Source organism: Propithecus coquereli, unplaced genomic scaffold, assembly GCF_000956105.1.
Source record: "Propithecus coquereli isolate 6110/MARCELLA unplaced genomic scaffold, Pcoq_1.0 Scaffold44, whole genome shotgun sequence".
Lineage (NCBI taxonomy): Eukaryota > Metazoa > Chordata > Mammalia > Primates > Indriidae > Propithecus > Propithecus coquereli.
This window is the reverse complement of record NW_012150174.1, coordinates 9,979,139-10,001,853: the sequence shown is the minus strand read 5'-3', so window position 1 is coordinate 10,001,853 and position 22,715 is coordinate 9,979,139. Positions and strand designations below refer to the sequence as shown.

The 22,715-nt window shown below is 41.6% G+C and overlaps 1 protein-coding gene across 1 annotated transcript in view; it reads left to right on the top strand.

Moving 5' to 3' along the window:
• The first annotated feature begins 10,144 nt into the window (after nucleotides 1-10,144).
• The window catches only part of WEE1 (WEE1 G2 checkpoint kinase), a 40,995-nt gene continuing 28,424 nt past the window's right edge, over nucleotides 10,145-22,715 (top strand). Inside the window, 8 exon segments of the mRNA XM_012654181.1 lie at nucleotides 10,145-10,711; nucleotides 12,117-12,322; nucleotides 12,823-12,886; nucleotides 13,077-13,249; nucleotides 13,927-14,048; nucleotides 19,434-19,580; nucleotides 21,741-21,836; nucleotides 21,924-22,009. Of these exon segments, the coding sequence (XP_012509635.1) occupies nucleotides 10,145-10,711; nucleotides 12,117-12,322; nucleotides 12,823-12,886; nucleotides 13,077-13,249; nucleotides 13,927-14,048; nucleotides 19,434-19,580; nucleotides 21,741-21,836; nucleotides 21,924-22,009 (1,461 nt within the window).

Sequence of the window (22,715 nt, the reverse complement as noted above, 5' to 3'; positions counted from 1 at the left end):
AGCCACGGCACTCACTCTAGCCAGGGCAACAGAGTGAGACTCTGTCTCAAAAAAAAAAAAAAAAACCTGTTACCTTTAACTGCCCTCATTGGTGAGGTTCTTCCTCTTTCTTTTTCATTGAGTGTCAGAAGAACACACGGAGAGAATAAGGCTTGGCGTTTCTTACCCATATTATATATTCTATGAGTAAGGACCCACTCATTCAGAGAAAATGAGTCTGCTTCTAGCTCCACCCCTGAAACTAGGAAGTTAGTCCTTAGCCTAATGAATTCAACCACTTGGAAAAATTTTAAAGTTCTCCAAAACAACTCTTTAATCAGTGACAAACCAAAACTGAATTACAGACTATTAACCTCTATAGCAATAAGAATGTATGATCTTCAACTACATGTAAAAGTATGAATGAAGTCAGGCATGGTGGCTCACCTTGTAATACTATCACTTTGCGAGGAAGGATGAAGCAGATCGCTTGAGGCCAGGAGTTAGAGACCAGCCTGAGCAAGAGTGAGACCTTATCTCTCCTAAAAATAGAAAAATTAGCCGGGCATAGTGGTGTGTGCCTATAGTCCCAGCTACTCAGGAGGCAGGAGGATCGCTTAAGCCCAGGAGTTTGAGGTTGCAGTGAGCTGTGATGAGGCCACTAAACTCTAGCCTGGGCAATAGAGCAAGACCCTGTCTCAAAAAAAAAAAAGTATGAATAATCCTCACAGATACAATGCTGAGCAAAGGAAACTAGACACAGAGAGTACAGGCTAATAATTTTATGCTATTCGAAGTTAGGTGGTGGTTACCCTTGGTAGGCAGGCAAAGTTAGGGATTAGAGGAAAGCCCAAGGGAGAGTTGGCAGGGCCAGCTTCATGGGCATGTACACTAGCCCTGCACTCAGACTTACCTCTTGGTTAACGCTCTGCTGTCACCACACTAAAATTCTAAAGAAAATCTGAGCAAAAGGCTGAGCATTTTCATTTTGCATTGGGCCCTGCAAATTATATAGCCAGCACTGGGTGTTGGTAATGTTCTGTTTCTTAATCTGGATATTGAATTTGTAACAAACTGTATCTGTTTTGATATGTTTGTTTTTCTCTGTGTGTATTATACTTCCATACAAAGTTTAAAAAACTGAATTATAGACTACTTAAAAAATAATGAAATGCTACTTATGGAATGCAGCCAAAGTAGTATTCACAAGAAAATGCATGGCCTTACACACTTTTATTACTGAGTGAGAAAAAAATAAAAGTTTATTAACAAAGCAGAAATGCAAGAAATTGAAAGGGGAAAACAGTCACAACAAAGCAAAATCTAAAGGAAGAAATTAAGGATAAAAGCAAAATGAATTACTTCAAAATCAGAAAAAGAATATAATTGATGAATAAATCTAAGATCTGGTTCTTTTGGGTGGGAAGAAGCAAGCAACAAAACTGATAAAACACTAGCTAACAAAACAAACAAAAAAGAAATAAAAAACATAAATATACAAATCCGGAATGAGAAAGGATTTATAATCATCCATACAGAGGAAATGATGAGAATTACAAGGGAATACTTTGCCCAGCCCTATGCTAATACAATTTAAAATCCAAATGAAATAGATAACATTCAAAGAAATGTAAATTACCAATAGGGACCCAAAAAAAGTAAAAAATCTGAACATAAATAATTTGGATGAAAACTGTCAAAAGCTATACTCAAAAAAAAAAAAAAGTTGAAGCTAGATAGATTAATGAGCAACTTCTTTCAAACTTTCAGGGAATTAATCATTTTCATACTATTAAAGCTATTTCGAATGATAGAGAAAGAAGTAAACATCCCAGTGTTTCATAAAGCCAAAATTTTACATTGTACAACAGAAAAACTATGGACCAGCCTCATTTATAAATGTAGATGCAAAACACCTGAAAAAAAATACAGACATACCTCATTTCATTGTGCTTCACTTTATTGTGCTTCACAGATATTACTTTTTTTTTTTTAACAAATTGAAGGCTTGTGACAACCCCGCATCTAGCAAGTCTATCAGCATCATTTTTCCAACAGTGTGTGCTCACTTTGTGTTTCCGTGTCACATTTTAGTAATTCTCAAAATATTTCAAATTATTTTGTTATTATCATAGCTGTTATGGTGATCCGTGATCAGTGATCGTTCATGTTACTATTGCAATTGTTTTGGGAACCACACCCATAATTGATAAACGTTGTGCACAGGAATTTGAGGTTGTTGTGAGCTCAGCTGACACTATGGCTCTCTAGCCCAGGCAACAGAGTGAGACTCTGATTCAAAATAAAGAGTCAAAATACTAAAAATGAGAATTATTATTATTCTATGATTGTCTACCCAGAAAACCAAAATAATCAAATGAATAGTTGTTAGAAAAAATGTAAGAGCACAGAATATTCTTTCTATATTTTATATGTATTTACTTTAAACTGGCCATTTTTCTGTGCTCCTGTGTTGTTTCTAACAATTGATTGACAAGCATACTGACACACAGGGCCCTGAAAGTGGCAGAGCCAGTAATGGAGGGTGAGAGTGGGGATGGGCAGAAACACTCAAGGCTTGGCCACTTCAAAAACCTTAAATGGAAGGCAGGTGATCCAGTCAACACTGGCTGGAGTGTGTGTGAGCAATCCTCATGTTCCGAAGCTGGGAGCCAGGAACAGAGCCTTTTACACTGCACTTAGAAGTGAGGCTATAATCTATAATGTATGGATCAGAGAGAACCAGGAAGCCCTCTTTCTTATCAGCACCTCTCCACAGACTGCAGCCAGAACACAAAGCTGCTTGTCTGAGACTGGCGGGAAGGCCAGTCCAGATGAAATAATGAGATTAAAAAACAGAAGCACTGGCTCCTCTCCCAAAAGCAAAGCTAGAGGAGGGAGAAAGGGATGTGGGGAAGTGAGGAAAGGGAAGAAGGTCTCAGGCATAAGTGACTGAAAGAGAGGAGAGCTCCAAGTATGTCAGAAAAGGCAAGGGTATGGATCTTCAGGACTTATGTCATAATTCTGTCTACCCTACTCTGTTTTAGAGATAATGACAAGGCCTTCCTGCTGGCTCTCCCTTTAGTAGGCACTTAGGCACTTTGACTTACTGTTCTCTCGTTCCATCTACACAACACCCCTTAGAAGTCAGATTTTTTTTATAATCGTATTTCTTCAGATGTTTTCCTTGTGGTAAATATGTTTGTTTTAGGTTAATTTTCTCTCTTTTTTAAATGGAATCATTATACGGTTTTGCAACTTCTTTTCATTATATCATAGACATCTTTTCATTTTGTACATATAGCTTTGGCTCATTATTTTGCAAACTGTACTTAGTATTTAATGGACATTTGGGGGCCACCAATTTTTGGTATTATAAACTTCCCCCAGATCTCCATGTGCTGATTTCCTCATTTCATCCAGGTTCCTGCTCAAATGCTACCTTCTCAGAAAAGCATTCCTTGATCTCACTGCTTAAAATAGCACTTTCCTCCAACCCTCTACTATTAATACTTCTTAATCCCTTACCCTGTTTTGTGATGGAATCAATCTTTATAATCTTTCCTCTTGAGTCGAAAATACATTTGTGTTTTACGATGAAACAAAAAAGTAAAGGTGCAAGTCTGACTCTCTGGATCCCATTTCCCACATTCACACCATCACGTTGTGTGCCCTGCTATCTGGAAGGACCGCTCTAGACATCACCCTGCCTAACTAGCCTGGCCCACCAGCGGGGTCTGGTGACCCTGTCTTCATCAAGTTAATTAATTTTCACCCTTCCCCTGAACTCATTCTTGCTGGGGTAGAAAGAACCAGGCTTTAACATAGTAGTAATACAGTCTCAGTAATACAGCTCTGTGACTGTGCGATGCAGGCATTTTTTAACCTCTCTGGGTTTCATTTTCTTCATCTGTAAAATGTAAATGAAAATAACTCTCAGAGAGTTTTTATAAAGATTAAATAAGTACATAAAGCATCTGACTCAGTGCCTATCATATAGCTGGCGCTAAAATGTTCTCCCTCTCCTATATCCCACAAAAGCACCCCAGCTCTTTGCAGCACTTAGGACATTTCCTCAAATTCTGATCCGCAATAAGGTAACATGTAGTTGGCAGGATAAGGATCGTGCTTGAACACAGTGAACGCTCGATTGATTACTGCCAAGGAGAGTTGATTTCTGCATTTACGAACAGTTCATCCTCACCAGTATCATTTTGTCTGTGTACACGTTTACACTCCCAGTCAGCAGATCATGTCACACACACTGGGTGCTCTCTACCCATCTAGCCACTGGATGAGCTCATCTTTCAGTCCTGTCTGAGCTAAAGGCCTTTTACAGAACTTTAAAGTTGACTCACCACTGAGTCATCAAAACCTAACAGTATCCAAACACACTCCTGTTGCTAACAAAAGACCAGCATGGGATGTCTGTCTTACCTCCTTTCCCTCCCCTAACGAGACAGGGCCCCTTGACTCACTGGAGAAGAGTCATCACATCTTTTGTGCTGCAGTAATCTGAACAAAGCTGGTTTAAATAATCACAATGTGGCCAGCAAACAACTTGCAGTCCCCATGGTCATCCAGGTCATTTCCTGGGTATGTCACTAACCCAAAAGTAGAGGCAATTAATTAATTACGCAAATATTTAATGTGTGCCTACATTCTGTTGGGCACTCATGATTCCTGCTGTTTATGACATTTCTGTAAACTGACCCTTTCAGTTATTAAACTCATTAAAAATATAGAGAAAAGCAGCCCTTTGTGCCTCTATAAAGAAGAAGAAAAAAGGAATACTGGAGAAAAAGGGGCTACTCAGTTCCATTCCAATACAAAGCAGTTATAAAACAGCAAATAGGAAGCATGTTTTGGCTAACTGCAGAAAGCTATAGTTTTAAAATATGTTGACTGAGAACTCTCTTATCTAGGAATGAGGTGGTCAGTGGTCAGTATTTTCTCTAGGGCAAAGTCCTGCAGTTAGTATCATTGGCTGACTGACTGCAGTGGCCTATCAAGTTCTCTAAAATTAGGGGGCCTATGTAAGGCTGAAAGCTGCTGAGGTAACTGGGAACAGGCATGAGGGCTCCTTTCACTAATAAGGCTGTTTACAGACAAGAGTTTGTATATGCACAGACCATTTTTAAGTACCCTAGCATGGTCTCTCCTAGCTGAAGACCCCAAGCGAAAACTGAATGAGAATCTTTAATCTTTAAACTTTTTGTATAGAATCCATGTAAGTGATAAATTCATACCTAAAGGATATAGCAATTTGCCCTTGACCTACCTTACGTAAATATTAAAAGGATGCATGGAAATTGTATGTTAGTAGTCCTTAAAGATTAATTAAGTGTGACAAGAAATAATGTTTATTTCATTAAAATACAAGCTCTCGACTGGTCAATTTTCCTGAGTTACGCTTCTTAAGTTCTCATTAATTGATACTCTGTTCTGATTTGATCATCCTGGCTGGTTGACTCAATGGTCCCAGGAATCACAGGTTGTAATTACTGACTACAAAGCCATTAACAAGGGTGAATTATTCTCAAACAACATTGCTATAATTAAAAAGCACATTTATAACACTGAACATGATTTTCAAGGGACAATGCTAGTCTCACATTTGATCAATTGAACAACTGGGGAGGAACTGAATTTGATAATATTGTACTTTCAGGGTGAGCTGGTGAAATGATCAAATAACACGTCTATCACAGGGTATTAAGGCATGTGACAAAGTAGAGAAATCTAATTTATACCTGGGAAGCCAAACAGGAGCAGTCTAGCAGTTACTACATTCTAGCCTGAGATCTGGATTCCTGAGGCCAGTAGGCAGGTGGTAACAGAACTGGGTTGAAGTTGAGATTTACTGAGAGAACAAGAAGGGGAAAGGTAAAGATAACAAGGAAGATGAAGAAAGAGAGCTGAACTTTTTTTTAGCCTAGTATTTAAGTGAAAAACTGATTTGATTAATGCGTCTTTTTTAAAAGTTAGAAATCTATCAGAATAGGCTGTTTAGAGAAAGTGATTATTTCTCCAGAATCAAAGGCATAAACTAGAAAAGATTCAGCTTTGGGTAAAGCCTGAGTGGTCTTACGAAACATTCCTACAGACTTTACATCACTGAGTTCCTAGTTCTGAAGGATTTCATCCAAAAGTGCAAGACTCATGTTTATAGGCATATGCACACATATTCATGTGCTGTATATACTAAAAGTATTTCAGAGGGTGATTTAGGAATCTCAATTATAAATCTTCAGGGCAAGAATCTTGCCTATTTTGTTGCTAAGGAAGATGAATGGGCTGCCAAAAGTAGTATTAAAGCCCTTTACATGCTAAGTCATGAGTCTAAAGAGGATAAATAGGTTCGTTCTTCCAAGAGCTAGAGGCAAGATTTTTACTCGGTTATTACATTACCACAAACATGTGGATTCTACAAAAGTCGCCTAGCAACATTATAGTTAGAAACAACACTGGGTGGAGAAAGGAACTGGAAATTTGAATTCAATATGCTCTGGGGCAGGTGGGTGTAACCCATCTCTCCAGTACAGTGTGTACTGTATTCAGAGGAGCATGAAATTTTAAAAATCAGAAGTCACTTAAAATTTCAGTTAGGATGTTATGCAGTTAAACCGTAACATTGTGTCATGTTCTCAGCTGGAGGAGGCAGGGCCCGAGTTTCTCACTCATTTTTATTTTGGTACTTTTGTTTTAAAGATCACTAGATTTTCATTCAATTATTCTAAAAACATTTATTAAGCACTTTCTCAGGGGCCAAGGCACAATGCTGGTTGCTGGAGCTCTAAAGACAAATAAAACATGGTCCCAGCCCTGAGCAGGAGGGAAGCCAGACAAGTAAACAAAGTGTTATTTAGTTCATGCTGGGTGTTGTGGAAAGTCTGGAGCAAGGATGTCTGGAGCAAGGAATGGAGAAAAGTCAAGGAAAGGCTTCATAGAGGAAGTGGCTCTAGCACTGGGATTTATTCATTCACCTGTCACCGCTCTGTCACCGGCCCAGAGTGCTGTGGGGTCAGCCTAGCTCACAGCAATCTCAAACTCCTGGGCTCAAGCGATCCTCCTGCCTCAGCCTCCTGAATAGCTGGGACTACAGGCGAATGCCACCACACCCGGCTAATTTTTTCTGTTTTTAGTAGTAGAGACAGGGGTCTCACTCTTGCTCAGGCTGGTCTGGAACTCCTGACCTCAAGCAATCCTCCAGCCTCGGCCTCCCACAGTGCTAGGATTACAGGTGTGAGACACCGTGGCTAGGCCAGCACTGGGTTTTAACTTTTAAAAAATTCCTTCTTTCCCCCAGTCATGTTACATATGTGTTTCCAACTTACCTCTCCCATTCTGTGTCAGGACTTGGGTGCCAAGAACTCAGCACCCTGGGACCTGTAGACCAAAAACTCTTCCCTTCCCATCTGAAACCCAGGCCCTTTTGCCCCAGCCTACTTCAAGGACCTCCCAGTTTAGAGAGGCAGGCAGGTGGCAAAGTAGGAGTTGACAAACAACAAAACAAACATTGTTAAGAATGTTTACCTCCAGGAAAGGGAATTAGGCTGGGGATTGACGGGATAGGTGGGAGACTATGGTACCATTTAAATTTTTATTACTGGTGGGGGGGGCAAACCATGGAGAAAAATATGATAAAAGTGTGATACCTGCTAACCTTCTACCAACTTGCATTGAATAGAGTAGTAATCTCTGTGCAAAATCTTAAATAGGCAAATTTATCTGCAAACATGCCAATTTAGGAAGCAAATAACCAACAAATACTTAAGTAAGGGGTCTTTTATCACCCACGAAGTAGTGAGAACCTAAGTCATGTCAGAATACTGCAATAAACAAGATAGAGAAGGTCCTCACCCTCAGGAACCACATTTTTCTGGAAAGAGATAAATCAACAACATACTCCGAGATAGATAAAAGCCTGTTAGGGCAATAAAGCAGGGTGTTGTGAAAGAGCCAAGAGGGGAGGGACGTGAGATTGCACGGTTAGCAACAGGGATATAGAATTCTTACATAGGAGGGGTTCAGGAGCAACAATCTAGTTGGGGAGAGTTGTCTAAGGGGCTTTAAAGTTCCCATTTACCTAGAAAGCACTCTATTTTTACAGACAACCTAGTTACAAATCAATAAAAAACAGTTTTCTAAAGTTATTTTTATTTACACTTCACATAAAGTTGAGAAAATGTCAACCATCCATATCAAAGAGGTAGATTTGTCACCACCAGGAGTGGCTGCAGGGGAGGTGTCGGAGGAAGGGTTCTAAGAACCACACCTGGGCTTTGGCTACTGTGGATTGGAGAATGCCTCTCCTACAAGTATAGAGTTCTCATTCTCCAAGAGCTTGTAATTAAGTTTGAATTAACATACAAAAAAGACACATTTATCCAGCTAGCAAAAGTTTGGAGAAGTCATCCGTTAACCCTTCACTGTGTCTTCTTCAGGTGCGTGATCTCAGGAAATTCCCCTCGTGATATGTTAAGTACTAACATGTGTCTTCATTAAAAATTCAACTTGAGTTAATTATTCAGCCTTTGAAAATGTTAGAGCATATATGACAAAGTGTTAATATACATAAAGTACTACAATAAGAAAAACAGACAGCAGAAGTAAATGTAAATGCCCATTAAACCCATGACAACTGTCCAATAACGTGAATCAAAACAGCAAAAACACATTAACAAACATTAAATACCCACTGATGTCCAGAAGTCACAGTGTGCTTTAATCCAGTGCTAGTGAGAATATAAATTGTTTTTCTGGAGGGCAGTTTAATAGTTTATATTCTTTGACCCAGTAATTCCCACTCCACGGACGTAGCCTAAAGAATAATAATAATTAGAAAACACAACACGGAGAGGTAAAAATATTCATTACGGGGTTATTTACAACAGAAAAATTGGGAGAAACTTGTGTGTGCAATAAAGGACGGATTAAATCACAGATTGACCAAGCACCAGGGGAATTTTTTCAAGTTGCATTTAAGTTTGCAGCCAGCCGGGCCAATCAGTTTTGCCAACGCGTGCACACGTGCTGGCGAACAAAAATAAACACCGAGGTCGCGTGGTGAGCACTTGTTTTGTGATAGGGTCGACTGCCCGGTTGTTTCTATTTACCACAGACAAGTCTCGGGTGGGCTGCAGAGGGACCGCCGGCCTAGGGGAGCTCACCTTGCTGGGCTGTGGACGCACCCGCCCCTAACAGCCACCCCGGGGATAAACTGAGGCTCAGAGGCTGCTCCCACTGCTGGTGTCCTAGCTTCGAGAACTGGCATGTCCGTCCTCTCGCTGATTTCGGTGTCCGGCCTAAGCATATCGGCTCACACAGTTTAGAAACAACGTGAGGCCCCCGTCACCATTCCCGGCTCAGACCTCGACCTGGGAACGTGACTGCCACCTGCCACGCCCACAACGCCCCAGCGGCCCGCCCCAAAGGGACAAGGGGCAGGAGGCGGCCTCTGGGGGCAGCGGACTAGGGCCACGCGGTCCCCGGCTCGTCCTGGCTCGCAGGGACCCGAAGGCGCTCCCGGTCTGCCCCGCTTCAAACCCCGGGGCGCCGGAGGAACGGCAATGAGGCCGCGTCCGAGCCGCAGTTCGGTTCGGCTTTGGCAAGCCCAGCTCCCTTCGCTCCTCCCAGAAGGCCTGCTCGGCTCCGGGGCCCAGCCCCGTCCGGGCGGTGTCGGGTCGGGCCCCCAGCCGCCCGGGCTCGCTCATAGGCCCATGGCGCCGCAGCCCGCCCAGGCCTGCTCGGCGCGAGTCGGGGGCGGAGCCTGCTGGTTCGCGCCAAAATCGCGTAGCTGGTCCCGCCCCAGCGGGCTACGTCGCGCCCTCCTTTTTTTTCAAACCCAGGGCTGTGCGTGGATTGGTGGGCTGGGCACTCACGTGGTTAACGGTCGCGGGAAGCCGCCGAGCCCGAACCTGCGGCTGGGTCTGCGGAGACCTCAGCTTCGGCGCCCGGGCCGCCCCGCCTCTGCCGGACAGTCCGCACCGCCACCTCAGCCGCCCGCGGCATCCCGGGGCCGCGCTCCGCCGCCGTGCAGGCCAGCCGCTGCCGCGACCCGGCGCGCCCAGTCGCACGTGGCGGACCCGCCCCCTGGGCCAGCAGTGTCCTGGCCTCCGCGGGCCACGGCTCTCCAGTCCTCTACCCCGGCCCCAGGACCGCGATGAGCTTCCTCAGCCGGCAGCAGCCGCCGCCGCCCCGCCGCGCCGGGGCCGCCTGCACATTGCGGCAGAAACTGATTTTCTCGCACTGCAGCGACTGTGAAGAGGAAGAGGAGGAAGAGGAGGAGGAGGGCAGCGGCCACAGTACGGGGGAGGACTCGGCCTTTCAGGAGCCCGACTCGCCGCTGCCGCCCGCGCGGAGCCCCGCCGAGCCCGGGCCCGAGCGCCGCCGCTCACCCGGCCCGGCCCCCGGCAGCCCCGGGGAGCTGGAGGAGGACATGCTGCTGCGGGACGCCTGCCCAGGCGCGGACGGGGCGGGCGGCGGGGCCGAGGGCGACTCATGGGAGGAGGAGGGCTTCGGCTCCTCGTCGCCCGTCAAGTCGCCGGCAGCTGCCTATTTCCTGGGCAGCTCGTTTTCGCCGGTGCGCTGCGGCGGCCCGGGGGACGCGTCGCCGCGGGACTGCAGGGCGGCCGAGGGCCCCTGCTCGCCGCTGCCGGACCACCCGGGCACCCCGCCGCACAAGACCTTCCGCAAGCTGCGGCTCTTCGACACGCCGCACACGCCCAAGGTGAGCGGGCGGGCGGGGGCCCGAGCGGCCTCGGCCCCAGGCTCACAGCCCGCGCCGGCCGAGCCTTTTAAAAAGGCGGCGGCGCCGAGGCCGAGCGCGCCGCAGCCCGGGTTCGGTTACATAACCGCCCGGCCGCACCCGCGCTCACTTTCCTGCGCCGCCACCAAAAGTTGGCAGCCCCTCTTTTTGGCCCTGCCCAGAAGTTGTCCGTTAAGATTATGTAACTGAACAATGGGCCTCGTCTGGAACTTCTTCGTCTTACAAAGGGGTTGATCGGCCAGTCCAGGTGGCTAACGATTTGCCGCCTGTTGAGCCGGGGCCGCCCCGAGCGCGGCACCCGTAACGTGGTTTGCAAGGATGCTGCAGGGGCGCCGGCCTGGCCACCTGACACTCCCGAGCCATATGGTGCCTTTTAAACGCACTGATCGGGCCTGTAATTTGGGCGGCCGCAGGCAGAAGTTTTGCTTGAAAAAAAAAGAAGTCCTGTGCTTATCGTTTGGTGTCGTGTAGCGTTATGGGGGGAAAGTTTGAGGCGTGGAGGGAGACTGCGCCTCGACTTGGGAGTGAAGGCTGGCCTGCCAAGCGTTTACAGTCTTAGATTCATAAATTATAAGCCAAGGTAGCATTTAAGCCTCTTTCCGGACAAAGTATTGGTAAGCGTTTGTTTGTATCCTTGGTTTTGCCGTACCCCAGTTTGGTCGGCCTACTTGTGATGTTTAGGAACATCCTACTTTTGATAAGGTATCTTAGAGACGTAGGTGTTCGGTACCTGTTTTTTGAATAGCTAGTGAGTACTATGCAGATTACCATTTCCAAAGCTTTAGAAGTCATAGGAGACACTTCCAGAAATTAAGAATAGCACTTTTAAGATTAATATGGAAAATGTACGTTTAAAGTGAATCTTTTGTTTTCAAGGTACTGTGAATCGTAAATCTGGGGAATTCGTGTGCTTTTGAGCATTACTGTTTATTAGCCGACTTGCCCAAGGCAAAATCCCTCTGGAAATGAGGGGAGGAGTCCAGCGGAGGTGGCTTTCAAAGCCCTATTTAGATGGGGGAGGAGAGGGAAGCTTTTATGGGGCTCTCTGACTGCTTTCTATTTTTGGATGAGTTGAAAGGGTTTGTTAACTTCTAGCCACTAGAATGAACTTAGTTTTTAGTCAGCATTCATGTTCTTTTTTAGGTTAGAGACAGATTTTACTTGGCTATCTTTTTCAGAAAAGGTAGCATCCAGCTTCAGACTTCCTAAATTAGCCACTGTTTATTTTGCACAAACCTATAACAAAGGCTTGTGTCTTTCGTTGATCTACACATTCAGCCACATAAAAGGCTTTTTGAAGGTTAGATTAAACAGGTTGACTATTTGTAGGACTTGGGTCCTAAAAATTTTATTTTTCCTTCCCTAGAGTTTGCTCTCCAAAGCTCGAGGAATAGATTCCAGTTCTGTTAAACTCCGGGGTGGTTCTCTCTTCATGGATACAGAAAAATCAGGAAAAAGAGAATTTGATGTGCGACAGACCCCTCAAGTGAATATTAATCCTTTTACTCCGGATTCTCTGTTGCTTCATTCCTCAGGACAGTGTCGCCGAAGAAAGAGAACATATTGGAATGAGTAAGTCATTTATTCAAGTTTGGTTCCCCCAAACAACCCAAGATTGGTTTGGTATACTTATCAAAATTTGGTTTCTACTGAATAGCATGGATATTTTTGCTCCTAATTTTTTTCTTTTACTAGCACCTACCTAACTCTCGAGAGATAGGTGGGAAGTAATCAGCTGTGGGAAAGGAGTGGTGTGAGAGATGAACAAATAAAAAACCCTAGATATCTCGTAGGAAATCTGCTGGTATCAAAAATGAGGCAAACAGAAAGACTTGATTTAGAAAAGCTTTAATTTTGGTACGTGTCATGGTACAAGCTTCTGTTTATTGGGCTTATCTCAGCAGAGACAACATTTTCATCAGCTGGGTTGTATCTTGTGATTATAAAATTAAATGCTTTCTTTTCTGTTTTTATCCAATAAAATTCATTTTCACTATATATCAGATAAAGTTTTGGATCTCAAGTTGATGTATCTGTCAGATATATTAATGGAAAAATACATATTTTTTCAGTTCCTGTGGTGAAGACATGGAAGCTAGTGATTGTGAGTTTGAAGATGAAACAAGACCTGCTAAGGTAAATTAGCTTTTTATTTTCTTTTTATTATTTCCGAAACTTAATTTTCTAACTCTTAACAAATTATGATAATATATATGATAAACATAAGGTAGAATGATTTTTAGGTTTCACTCATAGTCCTGTCACCATAGCAAAAAATCATTTTTATATCTTTGCATTATGTATATGGATACACTTTTTGTTACAGAGAATTACAATTACTGAAAGCAATATGAAGTCACGGTATACAACAGAATTTCATGAGCTAGAGAAAATTGGCTCTGGAGAATTTGGTTCTGTGTTTAAGTGTGTCAAGAGGCTGGATGGATGTATTTATGCCATTAAGCGATCAAAAAAGCCATTGGCCGGCTCTGTTGATGAGTATGTATTAAACATTTTGTCTTGCTCTTTTGTCCTCTACGCTGTTCCAAACATAGGTTTTAGGCGGTCAAACACTGAATTTAATTCTCTAACTCTTGAGAAGTCATAATGATTTAATCAGTTCCTTTTCATTTTGTGCTGTTAGTTCTTTACTTCTTTTTTTTTTTTCCCCCCAGAGTATTATAGGGGTACAAACGCTTTGGTTACATAAATTGCCTTTGCACTGCCCGACAAGCATGCCCATTCCCCATATAGGCACACCACATCGGTTAGGTGTGGATTTAGCCATCCCCTCCGCACCCCTCCCACCTGCCCAACACCCTATGAATGTTACTTCCCATCTCTAGTTCTTATTGATAAATAATATGAATAGTCTGATTTTAGAGCCTAAATTAAATTTCTTATTTCTAGTCAGCTTCCATGAATTCACAGTAAAATGAAGTTTAATCTTACCTCTGCCAGCAAGGTTTCTTCTTCCTGACAAATCTTTAATGGAACTGTTTGGAAAATCTCATACTAGTCTTAACCCCCACTCTCTCGTAAGCAAGTTGTTCTTTTTCTTTAGCATAATGATAGCTACAAAAGTCAAGTTTATTGTATGAAATTTCAGATGAATTAATTTAGTTGAGGCTTGGATAAAAATGACTTAACCATCCTATTAATCTCATTTTTCCCAGGCAGAATGCTTTGAGAGAAGTATATGCTCATGCAGTGCTTGGACAGCATTCTCATGTAGTGCGATATTTCTCTGCATGGGCAGAAGATGATCATATGCTTATACAGAATGAATATTGTAATGGTGAGTACCGTAATGGTTTTCTTATAAACTTGTAAGCTTGAAAAAATGAACGTTGAGGAAGCATTTGCTCTATTTCGGTCTCTTTTATCTCTTATTCAAACATCGGGGACTCACATGAATTTCAAGTGTGAATAAAGATTAAAAACCTGCCCCGGGCTGGGCGCGGTGGCTCACGCCTGTAGTCCTAACACCCTGGGAGGCCGAGGCGGGCGGATTGTTTGAGCTCAGGAGTTAGAGACCAGCCTGAGCAAGAGCGAGACCCTGTCTCTACTAAAAATAGAAAGAAATTAGCTGTACAGCTAAAAATATATAGAAAAAATTAGCCGGGCATGGTGGCTCATGCCTGTAGTCCCAGCTACTTGGGAGGCTGAGGCAGGAGGATCGCTTGAGCCCAGGAGTTTGAGGTTGCTGTGAGCTAGGCTGACGCCACGGCACTCACTCTAGTCTGGGCAACAAAAGCGAGACTGTCTCAAAACAAAAAAGGAAAAAGAGAGGACACCAGCCTTGCCATATATGTTTTGGTATCCTAGCACCTAGCATAGTGTGGGGGGGATATAGTAGTTAATAAGATGTTTTGTTGAATGGATTCTCCCTTCATCTGGCCTTTTCTTTCCATTTCATTTTGTATGCTTCTAATACTGATGCTGGTTACTCAGTCTCTGTTGATCTAAATTCAGCCATTTCTTTAAAGCCATTTCTTTAAAGCATTGTCTAATCCTACCCCATTCCCATCTATCTAACCTAGTTTGCCACTAGAATCCACTAATACTTCTCTATTAAGGAATACTCCTGCAGTTCTCTAGCATGTCCTCTCACCCTCTTCTCTCCCCTCAAAAAGGAACAACAGCATGTATAGGTTCAGCTTTGGATGTTTCTGTATAGCTTTCAAATTTCAGTAAGTCCTTCAGGGGGCAACTTGTGTCCCTCTTTTTCATTAGACCTTCAACAAAATCCTGGTCTGAATTCTAATCCTTACAGACATCTGTTGTTATTACCCATCTTTTTATATAAAGATATAAATCTTTATACGTAATAGATTATTTCTATTTCTATATATCTTCTGTGAATGCAGACAATTTAGAATTTAGTGAACACTTCAGAAGAGACAGCAAAAATTTATTTTTGTTTTTGCCTTAAATAAACAAGACCAGTTATAACTCATTAATAAATAAGTATAGGTATGGACTCAGGTTCTTTATATTTAAAAACAATCAACAAAATGGAAGTAAAAGGTCCATTTCTCAAATCTGACTCCTCATTAAGTTATCACTTTATTAGTTTACACTTCAAAGAATTTATGTGTCTAGTATACAGCATTGCTGCTAGTTTGTTTCACACAGCTCTGGAAATGTTTCTGTTCGTACCATTAAAATATCTGTCTCCCATGACCTTGTGGACTATTCTGTTTCTTAGCCCTCATTTTTCACTTACTGCATTTAATATAGAACAACCATATGTCATCTCTATTACATATTTGCTAGATGCCATCTCCTTTTAGTTTTTTTCTTCCTTCCTCTCGCCTTGATGGGTGGTTCTCTTAGAGTATTTCAGTAGCAGTTCAGGAATCACAGATATGTAACAACCTACCAAATGCATAGTTGTATAAATCAGATGATTTTGAGAAGACTTTCTTGGGCCTGGGAGATGAGGAGCAGTGAGTAGTAATCTTGCTACTCTCTCAGATTACAAAAATTTTGTCTTGTAATAAAGTTTTATCATAAAATATAATTTATTATTTTGGAGCAGTATAAAACACTTAAAAAATATAGGTCTTGGCTGGGCATGGTGGCTCATGCCTGTAATCTCAGAACTTTGGGAGGCTGAGGCAGGAGGATCGCTTGAGTCCAGGAGATGGAGACCAGCCTGGGCAAAATAATGAGACCCCGTCTCTACAAAAGAATTACGAAAGTTTAAAAATTGGCCAGACATGGTGGTATGCACCTATAGTCTCAACTCTTTGGGAGACTGAGGCAGGAGGGATAGCTTTTGAGCTCGGGAGTTTGAGGCTACACTGAGTTGTGATCGTGCCATTGCACTCCAGCCTGGGTGACAAAGCAAGACTCTGGCTCTAAAAAAAAATTATATATACATATTTTTTATATATATATGTAAATATTTAAAAAATAAATAGACCTGTTTGAAAGAGGACTGCCACTTTGTTGTTTGTCCTAATTAGAGGAAAGAAAATAAGGCTATCTAGATACATTTGTGAGCTCTTACATTTTGTTTCCCTTTTTTGCCATTCCTTTCTCTACATAAAGCTTTGAGTATACTAATAGGGCTGATCTTTAGATCTTTTCCATAGTTTTACTGGGAAAGGATTCTGTTTATTTGTACATGTTGATTAACTGATTATCCTTTGTTGTGACTGAGTTTCTCATTATCTCAAATAGTCATTTGCATTATAAGCCTTTTATCTTTGGTGATAGATTGAAATTTCTAAGCTGGATAAACAGGTGTAGAAAAATATTGATGGATAAGCTGGGTGTGGTGATATGCACCTGTAGTCCCAGCTACTGGTGAGGCTGAGGTGGGAAGATCACTTGAGCCCAGGAGTTTAAGACCAGCCTGGGCAACATAATGAGACCCTCTCTAAAAAAAAAAAAAGAAAGAAAAATGGTGATAGATAATAGACGAGAACTTGAAATGTCAAATAAATGTTTTACTTTTTTCACCTCTCTTTGCCCTTCTAGCAATGAGATAGAAGGAACTGGCCCAGCTGTGGTTGCTGGACTTTCTAAAAACAGAAGTAGCCTTAGTCTTTCTTACCAAATTTGACCTAGGCTTTAGCTTGCCTTGTCAGGCTTATTGGTTTGCTCCCTTCTAGAGCCTTCCTCCCCCACCCCCCAGTTCAAGATTTGTGCAAGTTAAGAATGGAGAACATACTTAAGACTAAGATATCCAGATGTGTGTTTTATTTTTATTTTAAAAACACATTTGACATTTTGTTATTAAGTCTTGTTCAAATTGTAGGACCTCCTTTCCTCATTAATATATCATTGACTTTCCTGACTTTATTAGCCAGCTCTGATTTTATTATTCCTAAACTTTAAACAGAACATTTTTTTAAAACAACTTCTCATTGCTTATTAGATAAAATATAAACTTACACAGTTTTTAAAAATTTAGGCAGGGTGTGGTAGCTCACACCTGTAATCCTAGAATGCCTAGAGGCCAAGGTGGGAGAATGCTTGAGCTCAGGGGTTAGAGACCAGCCTGAGCAGGAGCAAGACCTCGTCTCTACTAAAAATAGAAAAATTAGTTGGGCTTCCTGGCACATGCCTGTAGTCCTAGCTACTCAGGAGTCCGAGGCGGGAGGATTGCTTGAGCCCAGGAGTTTGAGATAGCAGTGATCTATGATGATGCCACTGCACTGTAGCCAGGGCAACCGAGCAAGACTGTTTCAAAAAGAAAAACAAAATTACAACAACGACAAAATATATGTATATAAAATAGTTGGCCAGGCGTGGTGGCTCATACCTATAATCTTAGCACTTTCGGAGGCCAGGAGTTCGAGACCAGCCTGAGCAAGAGTGAGACCCCATCTCTACGAAAAATAGAAAAATTAGCCAGGCTTGGTGCAACATGCCTGCAGTCCTAGCTACTTAGGGAGGCTGAGGTTAGGATATCTTAAGCCCAGGAATTTGAGGTTGCAGTGAGCTATGATGACACCACTGTACTCTAGCCTGGGGCACAGAGTGAGACCCTGTCTCAAAAATAAATAAATAGAGGGGGGAGGAAGGGGATGGGCATATACATACATAATGAGTGCGATTCGCACCGTCTGGGGGACAGACACGCTTGAAGCTCTGGGGCGGGGGAGCGAGGGCAATCTACATAACCTAAACATTTGTACCCTCATAATATGCTGAAATAATAAAAAATAAATAAATAAACAATAAATAAGTAAAAATTTAAAAAAAATTAACTCGTTTGACCAATTCTATAAAAGCAGATTATCTTCCCATTTATAGTAAGAGTAGTATCTTAATGCAGTATACTAAGATACTGATTTTTACCTATAAAATTTATAGACTATCGTCAAGAGTGGGGGGAAGTAGGTATTCTCATATATTAATAGTGGACGTGTAAATTGGTACAGGCTTCTCAATGGGGACAATGTGTATGTGTGTATGTAACACAGTATGCATGCATATGTTACAAATGTGCATACCCATTTACCCATCACTTTTGTTTCTAGGAGATATGGTATATATACAGTGTACAAGGTTATTCATTAGACCATAGTATATAATAGCAAAGGCTTGGAAATAATTTTAAAATGTCCATCAATTAGGGGATTGGTTAATGCATTATGATTCAATTATACAATAATTCTATAGAGACAAGAAAGAAATGGGTAGTCTTTGTATATTGGTATAGAATGAGCTTCAAGATAATGGACATGTTATCATTTGTGTAAAAAGGAGTTGAAAAGAATACACAAGAGGCCGGACGCGGTGGCTCATGCCTGTAATCCTAGCACTCTGGGAGGCCGAGGCGAGCGGATTGTTTGAGCTCAAGAGTTCGAGACCAGCCTGAGCAAGAGCAAGACCCCGTCTCTACTAAAAATAGAAAGAAATTATCTGCACAACTAAAAATATATATAGAAAAAGTTAGCTGGGCATGGTGGCACATGCCTGTAGTCCCAGCTACTCAGGAGGCTGAGGCAGGAGGATTGCTTGAGCCCGGGAGTTTGAGGTTGCTGTGAGCTAGGCTAACGCCACGGCACTCACTTTAGCCAGGGCAACAGAGTAAGACTCTGTCTCAAAAAAAAGAATACACAAGAAACTGAGCCGGCCACAGTGGTATGCACTTATCATCCCATCTGAGGCAGGAGGATTGCTTGAGTCCAGGGGTCCTAGGCTGTGGTGCCTTATGCCAGTTGGATGTCTGCATCAAGCTGTGTATCAAGATGGTGACCTCTCAGGAGGAGGGGACCACCATGTTGCCTCAGGAGGGGTGAACTGGCCCAGGTTGGAAATGGAGCAGTCAAAACTCCCATGCTGATCAGTAGTGGGATGGAGCCTGTGAATAGTCACTGCACTCCAGCCTGGGCAACATAGCAAGACTCCCATCTCTTACAAATTAAAATAAAAAGAGAAAGAAAAAAACTGATGCGTTTGGTTGAATGTGGGAGAGAGAAGCAGTGGGTTGTTGGAGTATATGAGTGAATGAGGGACTTTAAATTGTATCTTGTACCCATGTGACTGCGTTACCTATTAAAAGAATAAATAAAATTTTGATTTCACAAGGTTGAAGGGAGGAGGTCCTATAAAATGTCACTTTCTTGGTTGAGACTATGGTCATTCAGTAAAGATGGAAGGAAGAAAAATAAGAATATTTCAGAAAGAAGAAAATGCTAATTTTTACTGTCTTTGTTAGGTGGAAGTTTAGCTGATGCCATAAGTGAAAACTACAGAACCATGAGTTACTTTACAGAAGTAGATTTGAAGGATCTCCTTTTGCAAGTTGGCCGGGGCTTGAGGTATATTCATTCGATGTCTTTGGTGCACATGGATATAAAACCTAGTAAGTATTACAGATCCTCTCACTTGTGTTCTTTGGGGTTATAGAGAATAAATAACCTCATTGTAACAATATAAAAAATACATATTTTCATTTTTAGTTTTTAAATGCCTTTGACCCAGTTTCAGTATTGTTTTATGATTTCCATTTATTTACCTCTTCCCTTGGGTTACCCCCCCCAAAATTTGAGAAAATAAATTCATTTTTATTAAAAACTGGAAAAATTTTGCTGCATTTTCTAGGAACTGCATAGTCTCAAAGTAGGACTGTGATGGGGAAACTAAAAACCTGTGCTAAAGGCTGAGCAAGGTGGCTCACACCTATAATCCTAGCATTTTGGGAGGCCGAGGCGAGAGTATTGTTTGAGGCTGAGAGTTCAAGACCAGCCTGACAAAAAATAGAAAAATTAGCCAGACATGGTGGCACAAGCCTGTAGTCCCAGCTACTGGGGAGGCTGAGACAGGAGAATCACTTGAGCCCAGGAGTTTGAGGTTGTAGTGGGCTATGATGATGCTACTTCATTCTAGCCCTGGTGAAAGAGTGAGACTCTGTCTCAAAACGAAACAAAAACTTGTGTTTAAAGCTCCACTATTCTATTAGGCCAGTCCATATCAAGATTTTCCCCACTGACCCAAGTCCTTAACAGTTGATTTGTTCAAATTAGTGTCTGTGTAAGGGCCATGCATTGCATCTGGTTATATCCATTTTTCTTTTTCAGGTTTCACCCTTTCCCTACTTTTTACTTACTTGATTTGATTTTTTAATATTTTTTAATTTAATTTAATTTAATTTTTTTGAGACAGTCTCCCTTGTGCCCTTGGCTAGAGTGCAGTGGCGCCATCATAGCTCACAGCAACCTCAAACTCCTGAGCTCAGGTGATCCTCCTGCCTCAGCCTCCCGAATAGCTGGGACCACAGGCGATTGCCACTGTGCCACTCTAATTTTTCTATTTTTAGTAGAGATGGAGTCTGGCCGTTGCTCAGGCTGGTCTCAAATTCCTGACCTCAATCAGTCCTCCCGATTTGGACTCCCAGAGTGCTAGGATTACAGGCGTGAGCCATTATGCCTAGCCTCTTTGCTTTTTAAAAATGATAGACTTGTCTTGCAAGATGTCCCCTCTGGATTTAACTGGTTGCTTCCTTGTATATTTAGCTTGTTCCTTTCCCCCTTATATTTCCTATAAATTGAAAGTTACAGCTAAGAGTTGATGAATTCAAATTAAACATGTTAGGCTGGGTAAATTTAATGAGGTTTTTTTTTTTTAATCTTTGGAAATATGTGTTGATTTATAAGAATTTAAGTCATTTTACACAACTTACCTTAATTCTGTGAATTATGTATAGAATTTCTTATCTGTACATTAACAACTCACTAAAGTTTTTATTTTCAAAAGGAAAATACTTTTGGACTTACGGAAGTAAATATGAATTAGTAAGGTTTGGCTATACTCACTCATATCTTGTATAAAGTGTCAGACATATAAGTAGACTCTTATGTTACAAAGTTGAAAATATTAGGGGATCTGAAGTTTAAAAATCATCATATTCATAAAAAGCACCACAAAATAAGTTGTCCTATGAATAAAATAAAACTGGCTAGATGACTTCAATAAATATAACATTTATAAATTCAACACTATATTGATAAGACTATTAAAATGAAATCTACCACTAAAGCTATGTAGATCATGAGTTTACTTGAGTTTGAAGAAAAGGATAATGTGTCTACAGTAGGAAATAGTGAACCACAAAGCCATATTGGGATGTGTGGATACTGTCTGGTCAGCCCAACTCACTGGCTAAATGACTAATTCTTTTCATACCAGCTTTGTAGCACTAGATTAAAATTTGTGCTTTGCCAGCATCATAAATTACTATGTTATCACCTTTTGTATTTTTAAAAGTGCTAAAGATCAATATACAGATCACAAGGGTTTAATGTAGTTGCAAGTATTTAGGGATTAATACTAGGCTAGAAAATACATTCCTAGAAAATACAACCCTGGCCCCCCATCCCCTGAGATTCTTATTGTGGTTTGGGGTAGAACATGAGAATATGCATTTTAAAAAGCTTTTTGGGTGATTCTGGCATATGACCTTGTTTGTGGACTCTGGTTACACTGTTAATTGTTAGTTTGGCTTACATGATTAACTATTTGACAGGTAATATTTTCATATCTCGAACCTCAATACCAAATGCTGCCTCTGAAGAAGGAGATGAAGATGATTGGGCATCCAACAAAGTTATGTTTAAAATAGGTAAGAAAGAAAGATAACTAGATTATTACCTTAAGATAAAGAGACTTTTGTTTTTAACTCTTGACTAATTTTTTTCAATACTTCTAGGGGATCTTGGGCATGTAACAAGGATCTCTAGTCCACAAGTTGAAGAGGGTGATAGTCGTTTTCTTGCAAATGAAGTTTTACAGGAGGTAATTTTTCTCTTTTAATAATACTGTTTCCTGTGTACCATTTATCAGTTGATAGAAGAATATAAATCAAATGTATTAAAATTTTAAGTTAATGACTAGTAGAATGGAAATATGAAATAGAAAGTCTAAACCATAAGCTAGGAGTGTTCAATCTAGCAAGAGTCATGAAGGCAGGCCTGGCGTGATGGCTCACACCTGTAATCACAGCACTTTGGGAAGCTGAAGCAGGAGGGTCACTTGAGGCCAGGAGTTCAAGATCATCCTGGGCAACATGGTGGGACCCTGTTTCTACCAAAATAAAAATTCATGAAGGCAAAGATTTATAATGGAGTTGTGGTAAAAGAGATGTTTCCATACACTAGTGCTGGAACTTTAAAATGGCATAGTCTTTTTGGAGATCAAAGTATTATTATCTATCAACACTTAAAAATCGTGTACCTGTCAGCTCAGAATTTTCACTTTTAGGAGTCTCTCCTATAGAAATATTCATATGCAAACACAAATAGAGGACCATGTAAATAAATATTTACTAGTAAGAGAATGATTAAGTAAATGATGGCACATAGTTTTAAAAGAGTGTGACAAAATATTTCTCGGTAAGAGTTTTGAATGAAGGCCAGGCGCAGTGGCTCATGCCTGTAATCCTAGCACTCTGGGAGGCCAAGGTGGGTGGATTGTTTGAGCTCAGGAGTTCGAGACCAGCCTG